Raw genomic sequence first — 16,238 nt, forward strand, 5'->3', positions numbered from 1 at the left:
CGTTTTTACGCACACGTGTGCGTGAGAAAAACGCAGGCGCTTGCCCTGGATGGCGGGGCAGCTCTAACGCAGAGAGGAGAAGAATTGATGAATGTGGCAGGATTGATAACCCACAACTCTGCGACTGCCAGCAGGAAGCCTTGATCTGCTTTTTCCACGCACTCTTCCCGCGTCTGTGAATGTGGACACATCTCCAAATGTGCGGCTTGATTTCCCGTCACCTGTGTCGGTGGTGGACATGAAGCCTCGGCGTGTTTTACTTTCACCTCATCGAAGCTCTTCTTATTATGTGCATGTTAAGGTGTTTTGTTTCAGTTTAAAATTCGGTCGAAATCAATTATGATCTGGCAATATGAACTCCCTCATTTTATCCGGATCATTGTCAAAGATGTTGCCAGTTGGGGGCGCACTATGATTGTAGTCCTAAAGGCCCCTTATGATCATGAACTTCATCCACTTTATTCCGATACACACACACACACACACACACACACACACACACACACACACACACACACACACACACACACATATATATATATATATATATATATATATATATATATATATATATATATATATATGTGTGTGTCCATGTGATTAGTAGTTAGTAATCAAGACTGCAATATAGGATTCTGTACAGTTTTCCTTTGAGGCATAATTTTCTGTCATGAAGCTAATAGACACAAGTTCCTCTTAATACGGGCAGATAGAGCGCATGATCCGTGGATAATTTTTTGTTAATTAATTCGAAAATGAACAGAGCAAGTCCCTTTGGCCATTCTTAGGTAGTGAGTGGAATAAAAATATTGATCCACTTTTATTACAAAGACTGGTTTTGGTCTAAAATGCCAAGTGAAGAAAGGCCGAATGATTTTCCTGATAGTGAAGCAGTTGTGCTTTGTGCTTCAGAAGCCCAGTGGGACACATTGGCCTAAACTACTTAAAATTCTGGCACAGTGAGATCTCTGAAAAAAGGATTATATTTTAGTTTTCAAAGTTATTCCCATCGCTCTTGCTTGGCATCAAAATGAGATTATTTGGTTTGAAGAAAATCTTTCCACCTCACCCAACGTCACACACACCTCGCTTGTGTGTACGGCATAAGCTGGTTAAGATAAGGTCCAGTAAAATATGAACGCCTTCCTTCATCTTTAATGGACTTGAACATACAGGTAACGGGACCTATCTTGCATAATGCTTTCCCATCTTCTCATCTGACACGAGACAGAATTAAAGGTTGAACCGGTGGCAAGAAATCATTGCGTCTTATCTCAGCATCCCAGTCAGGGCACCCAGTGTCGTTTACTATGTGGCAAGATGACTTCTTTCAAAATGCTCCCTCTCTCCTCTCAACTCCTTCCTCTCTCTGCCTTTACTTCAGGGACCTACTCCACATCCAACCCCTCAATGTCTAACCTTGGTTCACGAGATCCCAGCACTTTTGACGAAATGGGGTCCAATCATCTTGAACTCAAATTAGAATCTATTTTTTGATTCTCTGAGGTGTTAGGTTCATTAAAAAAGTGAGATTGGCAGCACAATAAAGAGGGTCAAGCAACTTAATCATTTGACTGCTGCCTGCAAGCTGAACATGTCTGTCCTTATCGAAACAGTGCGTGCAAGCGTTCTTTCTCTGATTTCTTCTTTCTTGCCAAAAAAAGTACACTGGCCACACTTATAACCTGACCTTATTCCTGCAGACATAGCAAGTGTATGAGACAAAGTGATGCACCTTTGCGCAACATTTGTTTACAACTTTCACCCAACTTGCTGTCTCTCGCTGCATTTTATATCAATGTTCTCTCTTTTGTCTGCTTTTTCAGCTGAGCCACTCTCAGGTGTTTTACCAGAAGAAGACTCTCAGGACTCCCCCAGGCTGGGAGTGGCTCAGGACGAGCCCCTAAAAGGGGACCAGGACCTGCTCACTTGCGGCCAGTGCCACTCCCGCTTTCCCCTGGCGGACATCCTGCTTTTTATCGAGCACAAACGGAGGCAGTGCCACGGCAGCCTCTGTACGGACAAACCTCTGGACAGGCCGCCGTCCTCCCCACTTGCCTCACCCCTCTCCACGTCCTCCTCCACGCACTCACGAACCCAACACCAGCAGCCGCGGAGGCTGCATCAGCCCGTGGAGGTGGCTGTCCAAGTGTCGCCGCAGGACGAGGATTGTTTATCTGCACCTTTGCAAGGAATAATCCCCAAGCAGGAGCATGTCACAGGTAAACGCGCTGGGAGCTTAAAATGGCTACCATGCAAGAGTCTACAGATGAGCAGAGAGAAAAAGGTGTGAAGTGAATCTTTTAGGCCTAACATAGTGGGTCACACTTTCGGAGGTTCTTAAGAGGGTTTAGTCCAGATCAAAACAAATACTCCGTGAAACATACTTGTTTTGCTTGTGGTTATGGGGAAAGTATCCAATCTGCATAACCAGGGTGTGAAATATCTGCTGCTGCATTTAGGAGCTGTGAATTTTCCTGAGCTGAGTCATGAACCCAAATTAGGACCATCTGACTTAAAAATGACTGTGAGAAAAAGGATGCATTTGCACACAGTGAAAAGCAGATACATACAGTCAGACAACCAGTGAAAAAGAAGATATGAATTTCTCTTGGTTTGTCCTGCATCACAGATGTGCTAAGATCCTGTGAACCTCAGATTCTCTCTCATGTGGTTGTGAGCGATGCATCTCTGTCCCTCACAGGCTTATTACACTGTCATACAGTATCTTTTGTACCCTCAAATATGCGGCTGCAAAGGCTCGCTCTGATGCTAAAATTAAAAAGCAATAGAGAAGGTAATTATCCGTCAACAAAGAAGTGTTTATTTGAGGATCTCCACAGCCACTAATTGTCAGTGTTTTTCTTGATTTGAGTAATTAGGGACTTCTTAAGACGGCTTGTTGGTTTGTTGGTTGTCCACGGGGGCTAAATGAGGCCTCGGCGAAAAAACACGGGTCGCCATGCAAAACAAGCATAAGTCCCATATGACTGGTTTTATAGAGTGGCGTTTGATTTTGACCAGCCCAACTGAATGTTTGTTCCTTTCCTCTAACAGAGCCCGTGGCATGTTCCAGATTGTGCTGATTGTGTGGGCAGTTGTGATTTAATTTGAAACCAATTCAGGCTAAACACACAGACTGTACTCCATCATTTGCACTACTGCACCACATTAGTAAATGCTGCAGCTTTGCAGATGGCGTCGTAGGCATTGTATGGTGCTACTCTTATTTTTCGTTGGTTAGTTAGCCCCCTGCGACACAGAATAGCTCCCATTCATTAGTGTACAGTTTGTTAAACATCTGTGTGCGCTCACACACACACACACACACACACACACACACACACACACACACACACACACACACACACACACACACACACACACACGCACACACACACACACACGCACACACACATCTGACATGCCTCTTGGCTTTGTCAGCTGTTCAAACATGCTTTTCTTTGCTCATTTAGCTCATCATGCAGTGAAGTTCACATGATATCATAAGGTCATTGGCATTGTGAGCAGAGCTTTATTTATAGGCTTTATGTCTGAGTACTTTGTGTAAGAGTCTGGATTTGCTTGAGTTGATGATAAATAGATTTATTTGGATGTATGTTAGGAGTAAGACTGCTGTGTCAGCTCATCTGATTTTGTTGTGGCCCCATTAAAGCATCTCAGGTTGAAATAGTCCAGATCCGTCACTAAATTAACTTATTTAGATGTTTGGGAGTCAAACGGAGGGGTCGCTTTCTCTGCAAGACAAACTACCCATCAGTTAAACACAGTATGCATATAAGCCAGCCTCCCCCCGACTTGCTTTCTGCAATTGAGATTGATATATTCAATTCAATTCAATTTTATTTATATAGCATCTATTAAAACAGAAGTTGTCTCTAGGCGCTTTCCCAGAACCCAGAACATGAACATGGCTCTGCCAGTCGGACACCCTGCACTTCATGCGCTATCTACCATCTTCTGCACCCCCTGCTTGGGTGGAGGCTGACACCAGGCTGAGGCATCTCTTTGCATACTGTCCCAACACTTGCCTTAATCACAATCCATTCCAAGGGACGATGCTATATGTTACAGACCAGCACTTAAAAGTGGCCCCTCCACCCCCCCCCCCCCCCCCCACCTCCCCCTGAACTATCATTTGACACAGATGGATTTCCATACAGACAGCAGCTTTAAAAAGCAAAGGCTCGGACAAGGTTATGGAAAGAAGCTGCTGAACCAGAGGAAGCTGACAACTGGGATGGTTGAACTTAAAGGGAGGGGGGGGGGTTGTCCATCTGTAATGGGCCCAGAGCTGGAGATGAAGCTGTGCCTTTCGGTCTCTGTCTAGGGGGCAGCTGAGGCCGTCTGGGAGTCTCATGACTGCAGCTGCGGTTGGGGTCTGCTGTCTGGGGCTGTGGGCCGTTAGGAGAAGGCAGAGCAGCCTGTGTGCCATCATTTGCATGATAAACAATTTAAGATATGCATAGAGACATGGACGCTTGTCTGCAGATTATGGATGGCCCAGAAAGAAAGCAGATGATGGTTTCTCAACCCATGACTGCTGCATCGAGTGACAGGATGGGACGATATAATCAGTAGTATAGAGGCATACTGGTGAAATTACTTCCTTTGTATTAATATTCATTATTTCATAACCATGATAGTAACGGATGTGTTTAAGTATTTTTTTTATGTTCTTCTTATACAGAATAATTGGATCAAGAGGCCTTCAGGTCTAAATTCAGATATACACCATTTAATGTGGGTTTATTTGGGTCTCGATGATTAATATTTCTAAAATGATTTCTCCTTTCTAGATTTTATTAGTGTGGTTTTACATCTTTGCGCTTGTTTTGCCACAGTGTTTTGGCTCCTGTCCACTTATCTGTGCCAGCGTTAGCACCTCTTACATTCTTACCAGCAGAGCCACATGTGTTAATGAGGCCACTGTAGCTGTGCAAATCAACCACCATCTCACTCTTTTGCTTCTTTCCGGCGTGCTGCATCCATTGTAACGTGGACTCTCAATCAATACTGAGTCAATTATGGCGGCCACCTTTCCCTTTTTTTTCTCTTTGTGGGGGAAAACATCCTAACAACAGAGCAATATTTCTTGTAACACTTCTCTGTGGCTGAAGCGAGTTTTCCTGCTGCGGCTTGCCAGTCCTGTTTTCTCCCTGTGTGCTGAGGAGACAAAGGTGTTTAGCAGGCTTCATGTTGGCACTTTGCCACCTTTCTTCAACCCCCCCCCAACACACCGCTACCCTGCTTTACGTATGCATACACACAGGATGTCTATAAGGCAACGCTATGGGGGTGTATTGGATGGAGGGGGTCCTTGTTCAGGGTATCTTGTCCAGTGTTTAGCCCACATGTATGTGCACAGGCATATGGGGCATTGTGCAAGTTCACATGCAGGGGCCTTTGTTTCAGCGGTTGCTTTAATTGATACTGAAAAGCCACAGATGCACGCTGCTGTAATTATTGGACACCGGCTATTACTAATACTTTAACATAAGCGGTCCATTGTCTGCGAAAACTGACTCTAACTTGATCCAGCAGTAGATATACACTTTAAGCTCTTATAGGTCTATTTTTGGCCATGAGCTTTGGTAAGTTTTTAATGAAGGTGAACAGAAATGGTTTTAAGGATGAATTTTTCATAGAGGAAATGTTTGCATTGGAAAGCCAAGCTCAAAACACCCACCAATGTTGTCGGAGGAGATTTTGTCAGCCTTTGTTGTAGGATTAAATAATGGTGTGGCTCTGACTGTATTGAAGAGCTGAAGACTATTGACTGTTTACACCTTGCATTTGAATGTGATGTTAATACATGTGCATATGAGAACATCCATGAGTGGATATGAGTGTAGTTTTTTTACCACATAAAAAATGTTTTACAGTTTTTGAATTGCGAATGTGAGACAGAAAAAGTGTGTGTGAAGTGATGTTTGTCAAGGCTTTACTGCCCTGGGCATGCGGGCTGAACATGAAAGTGTCTCTGACTTGGCAAGCTTTGCTCGAGGACACCCCTCAGTGGACCATGCCAGGCCACACTTGGCACACAGCGGTCGGCCCGTAAGACGGCCCGGGCTTAAATGTGTGTGTGTTTAGCAGCAAAGCCAGAAAGGGTGCATCTGCGCTGCGGTTCCATAAGACAAAACATACGCTGAGGTGGTGGTTGCATGTACGCGAGTGACAGCGGCGAGTGTATGCGTGTACTCAGGGGTAGGTATGCAGTGCAGAGTGTGTGTTTGCATATGTGTGTGTGTGCTATCCTCAGGGGTTTCTGGCTCGGGCTTCCTGTGTCTCTGTTTGTCTTTTAACAACCCCAACACTACAGCCTCAGGCCATTCAGGTGGAGGCCAGTTGAAGTATGCACACAAACAGACTCACACAAACACAAACTGGCACACAAGGGCACAAAAAGTGGCTCGTACAAATGCAATCACCAAATGCACTCAGAACCAAACCTGTTTTACGAACATATGAACACACCTCCACCCCTTGCGAGTTACACGCAAACACACACGATGCCGGCTCCCTCCTGTGAAGCTGTTGAGAACAAATGTGTTCTGGGAGAGGCCCCATGATGTGCTTTGAGATGATGAGATCTGTCAGGAACATATGATTCTTATTATAGCCCTCCACCACCACCACTCATGCTGTCTTCTCCACACATCGCTCCAGTGGGTCGGGTTTGGGAACCTGGAAACTAAAAGTTTTGGCTGCATTAGCGTGTCTGCACCTCTTGAAAGCTTCTACCCTATCCACCCTGGAGCTCATTCTCACTTTCTCAGATTTGGCTGCAGAGTGAGACAGACACACTCACGCTGCCTCTTTTTTATCCGCTCCACCTAACTGTCGGACGACGCTATACTACAGAAAATGTTCCTGTTTGTCCAGAGCTACGTCACACAGGATGAAAAAGTATCCTCAGAAATGAGCATGTCCTGCCGCTGTCCTGTCAGTGGCGTGGCAGGCAGACCCATCTCTGGGTCAGGGGTCGTCTGACAGCGCCAGTGCCTGTCATACCATCCGCTGGCCGCACCACCTGCAGGTTAATGACTTTATTTTTAGACAGAATAGAAACAGAGAAAAAAAAATGGCTTTGATACAGCTGCAGCTCAGGAAGTGACAGATCAGAGAGAAAAACTAGAGATGTGTTATTTTAAGAAGTAGGCAGGTTAGTTTGTGGGTGAGAATGAGAACAGAGATTTACTGGGTAATTTTCCCTTTGATCGTTTCTTTAAAAATCCACTTCTTGTCATAATTCTGTCTTCATCCAGGTCAATGAAACTGGTACAGATTTGATTAGTTTGTGTCTGTATCACATTATTCCAACCTGTATCATTGTTCAGTGTCATCTCAACCTCTGTTATTTCTGTTGTGACTTTTTTATTGCCGTAAGACAGTTGCTTTGTCTTTCTCACACCCATTGTGATAATGCAAAGGCCACACGAGAGCACGGTGACAAGGGCATCATGTTTGTCTGAACTCGCTGATCCTGCTCACCATGGGTCTCGCTAGTGTTTCCTCCATGTAAGACGGATATAGGCTCTCAGTATCATATGTATTTTGTGAGTCTCTTAGTACCGTTTGTATGTCTCACCTGCCTTATCTTAAAACTGAGCTATACAGAACAGGGGGCCCTTGTGCATGTGTTACATTTGTGAAAAATCACTACCGCGTGTCTGTAAAAGTCTCAAGTGCTTCACAGCTGCATAAGTTAAGTGTGCATTTGATGTTAGATTCAAATCCCACATCTTTAAATGTTGTTCACAAGATTACACCTTCCATTAATTTGAAGGAGTCTTCATTTTTTTTAGAATCACTTTAGGCTAGAAGAGGGTATTGGTGCGGCATAATTTACTTTAAACAAAAGCTTTCAGTCACAAACTGGCACACAGATGAGATTGGCATGCAGACCGACGGTGATCGCGTATGCTCAGATGCACACATGCACACACATACTTGCACTTCCATTCCATCCCCCATACCAAACTGACCCCCCAGCCCTCACTCCACGCAGACACACGTGTACACACATTTATAAATCCGCACTCCTGTCCCAGGCACCCTTTACTTTTGCAGGCTGAATCTCACTGATAACATCCTGGCACCCTCATTTAAATTTGAAGCGCTTCTTTAATCTTCAAAGGCCTGATTGCTTTATGAATATGCATGGTCTGAGCTGACTCTCAGTTCATTACCTTGTTGTAAATTCTAATGACCATTAGGGCCTGGTGCGGTAATTGCCAATTGTTTTGCATTTTTGATTAGCCCATTACTGAGGCACATTCTGAACATGTATGCCCTGCTTGCCTGCCAGGCCACAGCAAGAAGCAGAAGGAGGGATGCAGATTGTTACAAGGAAGGTGTGATGGGCAGTGAAATACAGTGTTTATTTTGAAATTTAGCCCACAATGTTGATTTGAAAGCAAAAAAAAAAAAAAAAAATGGATAGCAAAAAGCTTAAAAGATTCAATACAATAAATGTCAAATTGGATCTTGTACAAACAAGTTCTGCCCTGGTTGTTTCTGCAGAGCTTGAGTGCAAGAGCATGTACCTGGTTGCATTTACGTCAGCATGTGTATTTGTTTGTGTCAGGAGGACTTCCTTATGTGTCCATGTTCAAGTTTGTGTGGACTTCTGTTTGTTGGATGGGATAGACTGGAGTTCTGAGAGATTCTGATAGTGCATCCGAATGCACGCTATGTCTTGGACTTATGAAACATTGATGGTTCCAAGCAGCCCCGCAGAATGGCACTGGCATGCTACAACTTGATAACATCTAATGGATAATTTAGTGCTCTAAAACCAGCCGACTAGTACCCCCCCCAGCAGCAGCAGCAGCAGCCTGGAGAGGTGGAGAGGACAGCAGCTGGAGTGCAGGGTGCGGATGTTCATTGGATATACAGAATGACAAAATGGGAAGTAAAATATGCCTGAAAGCATGAGGAACACAGAAAATGTGTGGAAAAGTGTGTGGTTTATCATGATGCGAGTACTTGGAATGAGATGGTGATGTCAGCAGTTGATGGACTTATCTCCAAGCGCTGTCACACCCCACTTTATGGATCTTAATTTGTAAAGTTCATAAACTAGTCTTTAATTATGTTATGTGGAAACATAATATTGAAATCAAAACATTTAGACCACAGGTTTAGTGGAATCCTTTTATGTTACCATGATTTCTTGTTTTCCTTCTCGCTGCTGTTCTCATGTCCATCTCCTGCGCAATGGGCTTCTTTATACTGTAAATGGCTCTCATGGTTTTAAGTTCTGAGTTACAGCAAAAACAGCATGATGATGATGCTGATGCTGCAGGCTGGCGATTAACATGCATCTTTTTGACAATTCTAGTCTAATCTTGGACATCAGACTAGATTAAATTATTGAAATATATATTTCATTAATTAAATCATATATTTTGAGATTTAGCTGACCCAGAACAAAATGACACAGGCTTGTATTAACTGATTTTATTAAAATGTAATTATGTATATTGTCAATTACATACAATTTATTTTTTTTCAAATTGTGTCCCTTTTAATACTACAGGGTCATGGTGGGAAATTAGTTTCTTTCTTTCGGTTTTCTGTCTGTTTTTTTGTACTGCTCATTAGCTCCGTGGAGTCTACTACACACAGCTTCCAGGCCCACTGTCACTCTCTTGGTCCCAGACTATTAAACAGTTGACAGTTCTGTAAATCGTCCAGCAGTTTGACCACAGGGGATTGAGTGAGGGGTCAGCAGATGCTGTCTCCAAGGTATGGGACCATTTGCATACTGTTTTTTGCTCTCTGTTGTTCCTTCATGTTCAGAGTTTTTTCTCCTTTAGGAGTGGAGGATTCACACTGTTTCTTGAGGTCTCAGAGGGTTAGGGGACTTTAAGTGTGGAAAACTGTCCTAGCGAGCACTGATCAGTAAGCGCAAGTGGCTACTTAGAGTTAGCAGGCTGGCTGGCTGCTCTGTGTCTGGCCTGTGGGTGTTCACACTCACATGCACACATGCAGACTGAGAGACAGACCTACAAGCTGGCCTACTATGGCCAAAGGAGGCTCAGGCAGACAGCATGATAGATGGCTTTGTTAAAAGGTCCCAGGGTGTCCCCTGAACTTGAAGCACTCTGTTTATCTTGAATAGGAGAAGCACAGAGTGTTGGGGCCAGCAAGGAGGAGGAGAAGAGGGAGGAAGGGAATGATATAGCTTTCAGAGGAAGACAGAAAATGGGAGTGAAGAAAGAGGGAAAGTGTGTTTGAGCAGGCCTGGATGGGGGCTGGTGGAGAGGTTAAGGGTGGTGGTGGCGGTGGTGGCGGTGGGGGTCCCGGGCAGGCAAGGCTGCTTGAGAGACACCGGCGAGGAGAAGGGGGGGATGGGACAGCTCTGGTAGTAGCTGTCCATTAACAGATGAACTTGGCAATGATCCAGGCTTCAAAGGTCTTGGGAGACACACATACACACACGCACGCACGCACGCACGCACGCACGCACGCACGCACGCACGCACGCACGCACGCACGCACGCACGCACGCACGCACGCACGCACGCACGCACGCACGCACGCACGCACGCACGCACGCACGCACGCACGCACGCACGCACACACACACACACGCACATGCACACACGCACACACGCACACACGCTCAGAGATGCCTCCCTGGTACCTGCTGACTATGGTTGGAATGCCACCGTGGTTCTTTTTAGTCCATAGGTGAAAGAGTACACATCTCTGGTTCACCTATGTCAGAACCAGTTCAGACCGGTTAGCCAGTCAGGGCCGAAGGAGGCGAATGGGCAGGCCTCATCGCCCGGGCCCTCTTGTCTCTCCCCTCTCCTCCTCTCATCCTCCTGCTCTGTTTTCCAGGCTTTAGAGGAGGAAACAGAGAGAACCTCTAACCTGAGGGTACAGGACAAAGCAGAGGAGAGAAAAAAGAAGCAAAGGAGCGTGGGAACAAAGTGAGACACCAATGGATCTGGTCGTAAACAGGGTGGGAAAAGAAGAGGGAAAAGTGTTTGGTTGTTGTTGATGCTCCACTCTTGATGGGGCAACATGAGCTTAACACCACTATTGTAATCTGGAAACATTACAGTAAACCTGAGCATGGTGAAAACTGGGTGAACGAATTTGATATGGAAGATGTACATAATGAGCTGCTGTGTGGGGAAGAAATGTTTTATTAACGCCAGCTCTTCCGATAACAAAATCTCTCAAATGATATCTTCATATGGTTCAGAAATGGAAATTGTGAATACTTAGTTTCACTGTTGCATCTCATGTGCGTTAAGTGTACACACTAACGATGCACAAACATGGCAGATCACAAAGTTTTGTCAAGCAATATAGTCCAAGGTTTAGTCATTCATTTGTCTGTTCTGTTTCGCTGCTTCCTGTGATAGACTTTGTTTACAAATGCACATGGTCACAATGTTGACATGAAAATAATAGGATCAAATAACTTGATTATGAAAATGTGTTTATGACTAAAGCAGAAGGGACTTTGTTGCTAGTTTTGCAGGTTCATGACTGTTTCACATTTTTTTACGGAGCTGTATTTTTCACCATTTTTTTGCTCTCGTCAGATCCTTTGTGGTCTTTGACTATAGATAATACAAAAGTTAAATGTTTAAGTGCAGCCAAGTAGAACTTGTTTCATCTTTTATCATCTTTATTTATTTATTTATTTATTTTTTTAACATAAATGCCTGGTGGTTGTAAGAAAAAAAATACCCTCCTATGCGTACATTGGAAATATCAAAAGGTGTCCCATATAAAATTGTGTGTGCTGTTCAATCTGGGAACAGATTTTCTAACATCTTGTATCAATGGATGGAGGGAGTCTTTATGTATAAATCATACAGGCTCCAGGGCAAACATGGATAATGTATGTTTGCCTGTCTGTGTGCGCATGTGTTTGTGTCTCCATGTAAATGCATGCAATCCCATTTGCATGTATTTCACACATGCTCAGATTAGTTTATTATTTGAAGAGAGGATTCTTCTTTTTATCCTCCCACATTTCTTCCAGCCTTTCAAATCTTGCTCTATTTCGGAGAATTGCGTGCTTTCTTTTCCATAAAACTAGTGTGGCGACTTTGCTACCACTGAGTCTCTTGGTACCGTGTATGTGTGAGAGTGTGAGAGGATGGTTGTTTTTATAATGCCTCCTGCTAATTTGCATATGTATATGTGCAGATTGTATGAGAAGAGAGCTCTCACACTTCAAGCAGTGGGATGGGAAGGGTGTTGGGGGGCTATTGTAAGAGTTGAGTGTATGGTTTATGGGTGAGTATTAAAGGGGGGTCTTCTCGGCGCTTTAACCCCCCCCCCCCCCAGACAAAGCCGGCCACTACTCCCAGATGGTAGTCTGCTCTCTCCGGCCATGTGTCTGGTGTGTGTATATATGTATATATATATATATATATATATATATATATATATATGCATGCGTGTGTTTGTGCTTTGGATTGAGGCAGAGAAGGGAAAGAGAGTGATGGAAACATTTTAAGGCGAAAGTTGTGCACATGAAATTTTAGGGAGATGCTTATAGATAATGGGTATGTAATTGCCTGAACAAGCGGAGTATAAGGTTTTATGGACTTTCGCATCGTTCTTTGTATGGCTACACATGACGTAGGGCTGGGCGATATGGACCAAAAGTCATATCTCGATATTTTCTAGCTGAATGGCGATACTCGATATATATCGATATTTTTTCTGTGACATAATTGGGGTTTCCCGCAAAGCATTATAGCATAGCATCTCTGTTAGCTTCATGTTTTTCTGAGGCAAACCCTTAAAAAAAACTGTTTTAATACAATGCCTCGTGCCAAATGTCACACAGGTTCCTTTATTAAAAGAGGTCTGCACAATATCAAAATGAAATAAAAATAAACTGCCTGCATATATAGAATAAAAATGCTTCTTGAATAAAATAAAACAAATATCCCTTTCCTGCATAACAATTACATTAAAATACACTGTGCAATTAATACAATTCAGACAGTAACAGGCAGACTTTTCCACTGAGGTTGACAGTTGTGCAAATAACAAAACATTTGTGCAAATCTCAAATAAAACATTCAAGTCAATTTGTCACAAAATAAGCTATATCAAAATCATTAAAAAAAAAATAATAAAAAAAAAATGTAAATCGATATAAACGATATTGTCTCGTACCATATCGCGTTTGAAAATATATCGATATATATTAAAATCTCGATATATCGCCCAGCCCTAACATGACGTGACTAAAAGATGTCCAATGTGATCTGCTTGAGAGAGAGAGAGAGAGAGAGAGGGAAGGTCAGAAGAAGATAAAGTGTGGATGGACTGACAAAGGGTGACAATATGGTGACTGGTGACTCTTTGTTTTAGTGGAGACCATCTCTTATGAATTTCAGGAAAATTAGTCTTAAAGAGTGGGCATCAGGATTATGTTTGCTCTAACTATCCACTGGACGGTGAAAAAGTGACTGTCAAGACAGCAATTGAGAGACGAGGGCATTACCAAACATTCTAGTGTAAGGCATGTTTGTGCAAAGAGATTTGGCACCTAAAAGGAGATTTGGAGAACAATCTTTTGCTATGACTGTGTGCTGTTGAGGGGTGTGTATCTACAACGTCAGGTAAAAAGTATTAAATGTGTGGGAGGGGGTTTTACAGTGTAAAAGTTCTGATATACAAAAAGCAATCCTACCTAAGGGTTATGTTTCAATCTTGTTGCCCGTCCAGCCCCCGGGGGTGTATGTTAAAACAGGGCTGCAGCCGTGTTAAGAAGAGGCTATCCATCGCTTGGACAGACTCCAGCTCTTCTGACCTTGATGTTTGTTTTCCTTGTTTCCCCAGACATAAACATGGTTGTTGCATCCAGACACACAGACAGACAGGAAGTTTTCCTCTCTGATGTTTTTCTCTTGCATCTGGCTCGTCTGTGAGCATGGGGCAAGATGTATGAAGCTTAAAAAATGCCTTGTGTGCATGAGTACAATCTCAGGTTATCTCAAATGGTGTGTGAATTTTTCAGTGTGCATTTCCTCAGTCCCATAACAACCTTTCTCATACCTGTCAAACTGGTTTTCTCTCCCTTTCATTAAAGCAAAACGCTTTCTTCTTTTTCTTGACCAGGTAGTATTCTGTTATCGCACAAGAAACCAGACTCTCTTATGACAGCCCTTTATCCCATAGTTCAAAGTGCCAAGATAACCATTCTCTATTTATACCTTTATTGAGACAAGCTCATTTCTGCCAGTGAGTGGTCTGGCAGGGAACGCTTTCCGTGGTGGATGTTGCCCTGATCTCCCCAGGCTCTGGTACAGTGGTGGTCTGCCAAGTTGCGGGGCCAGATTGCCAGCAATAGGTCTGCCATTTCCCACTCATCATCTGTCAGCACTCTGGATCCAACTGCAGGGTCCAAAGGGGACTAGCACTCACCAATTAAAAAGGTTAATTTGTCCAGACCCCCAACCCTCCCCGCACAGCTTTCCATGTCTTCATTAGAACTCATTTGCTTCTGTGTTCTGCTTTCTCTTTTTACTCTTTGTGACTCATATTAGTTGGCTTTTGTAAACATTGATTTTTCTTTTCTTAAAAAGAAGAAATTAAATGAAAAGTATGGTATTTTGATTATCATTTTTTTCTCCCTATATATATATATATATATATATATATAAATATATATAGAAAAATATTAAATATGAGAATCTATAAGTGATAGAATTGCACACAGGCATATGAGATACATGGCTCAGCGAATGTACCTAGACTGCAAATACAGGGGAAGGAGTCAGTCTTGTCATGTGTAAGCAGAGACTTCATGAAGTGACTGCTTGTATTTCTGCATATGTATATTCTGCTTTGAAAATATATATTTTTTCTCCTTTTGTGTGTCTTGGACAAAAGAAATGTGTTTTTTAGTGGGCCTCAGGGATTTTGTTGCTACTGATGTCAGTTACTCTCATCCAAAATTAAATCGTCTTCACTTCTCTTGAAATATGACTTTTTAGAACTAAGAAAAGATCCCCCTCATAGTTATGAGAACAATGAAAATATTCTTCTCAGTTACAAGTCTTAAAATAATGGCCTAAGTCATATTTTTCTCAAGAAATCAGATCAAAACCAAACAAAGTATTTGGTTCAGTTGTTTTTGCTTTTAGAAAAACTCAAGCCTTCTAAAAACTCTCCACAGTCTTAGATAGGTAACAATGACACAAAGTCAGCAAGCTCAATGAGTATCGGGCACATGTTAGGCATTACTGTGTTTCTAGGTTTTGTGCAAATATTACACTGAGAGGAAACACCTGTCAAGCTCGCAAGTCAAAGAGAAAAATCTACAACTTTTTCAATTTATGTGGCCATGCTCCATCAGTGTTACAATGTGCAATCCGCCTGTAAAGCCTAAGCTAATCCCGAGCGGATGAGTGCTGCGCAAGTGAGACCTTCTCAGGTGGGATGTAAAGTAACCTGACTCCTCTCGTCATCGCTAATTCATGCAGGTGTAGAGATGTTGACCATTATAACCTTCACCCATGCATTTGACTTCCATCTTTTTGGATTGAGGATTTAGTTTTTTCTTTGGGTCACATATATCCTGAAATGAAATTAACTGAATGGGGCAAAGTAGGGCTGGGCGATTTTGGACAAAAATAAAATCCCGATTTTTTTCTCTGAAAACCCGATTTTCGATTTCGATTTCGATATTTTTTGGTAAAACTATAAAAGACAATGGAATAAATTGTTTCAAATATTTTATCTTCATTTTTAAAGAAAAATAGCAAACAAATTTCCCTATTGGGAATGAAGTGCAATTGAAAGATACTGTAAATCCTCCTTGAGTTTAGTAAAGTGACAACATTTACAATTTTCTTGACCAAACAAAGATGACTAGACGAGCTCTGTCTGTAAAAAGCTGCAAAAAAGCTGCAAAAAAGGAAAATTGATTTTCCGATTTTCCTTTTTTTAACATCGATTGTGATTAATAAATCCGATTTAGATTTAAAATCGATTAATCGCACAGCCCTAGGGCAAAGCAAAATAAACAAATCAGTCCAAAACATAAGTGTAGGTGTATAATTTGACCCCGATAGATCAGCGGTAGCGTCAGTATGCTAAATGAAATTGGGGTTTGCGCTTGCTAGTTTAAGCCATTAACTTAACCTAATGTCTTTATAGGATGAACAGGGGGTAAATATAAAGGGGGAGAGGAGGGAAGAAGGATGTTTTCTGGC

The 16,238-nt window shown here is 42.7% G+C and overlaps 1 protein-coding gene across 2 annotated transcripts in view; it reads left to right on the plus strand.

Annotated features, from left to right (window-relative positions):
* LOC133445239 (B-cell lymphoma/leukemia 11A-like) overlaps positions 1–16,238 on the plus strand; it is a 32,291-nt gene that overhangs the window by 1,061 nt on the left and 14,992 nt on the right. The window contains exon 2 of one of the 2 annotated variants that reach the window (XM_061722837.1): positions 1,827–2,222. In XM_061722837.1, coding sequence (XP_061578821.1) covers positions 1,827–2,222 — 396 coding nt within the window. Of the gene's footprint in view, positions 1–1,826; positions 2,288–16,238 lie in introns of those variants that run through there. The other variant, XM_061722838.1, reaches the window with a different exon arrangement.

The sequence above is a fragment of the Cololabis saira genome, chromosome 1 (genome assembly GCF_033807715.1).
Source record: "Cololabis saira isolate AMF1-May2022 chromosome 1, fColSai1.1, whole genome shotgun sequence".
NCBI lineage: Eukaryota > Metazoa > Chordata > Actinopteri > Beloniformes > Belonidae > Cololabis > Cololabis saira.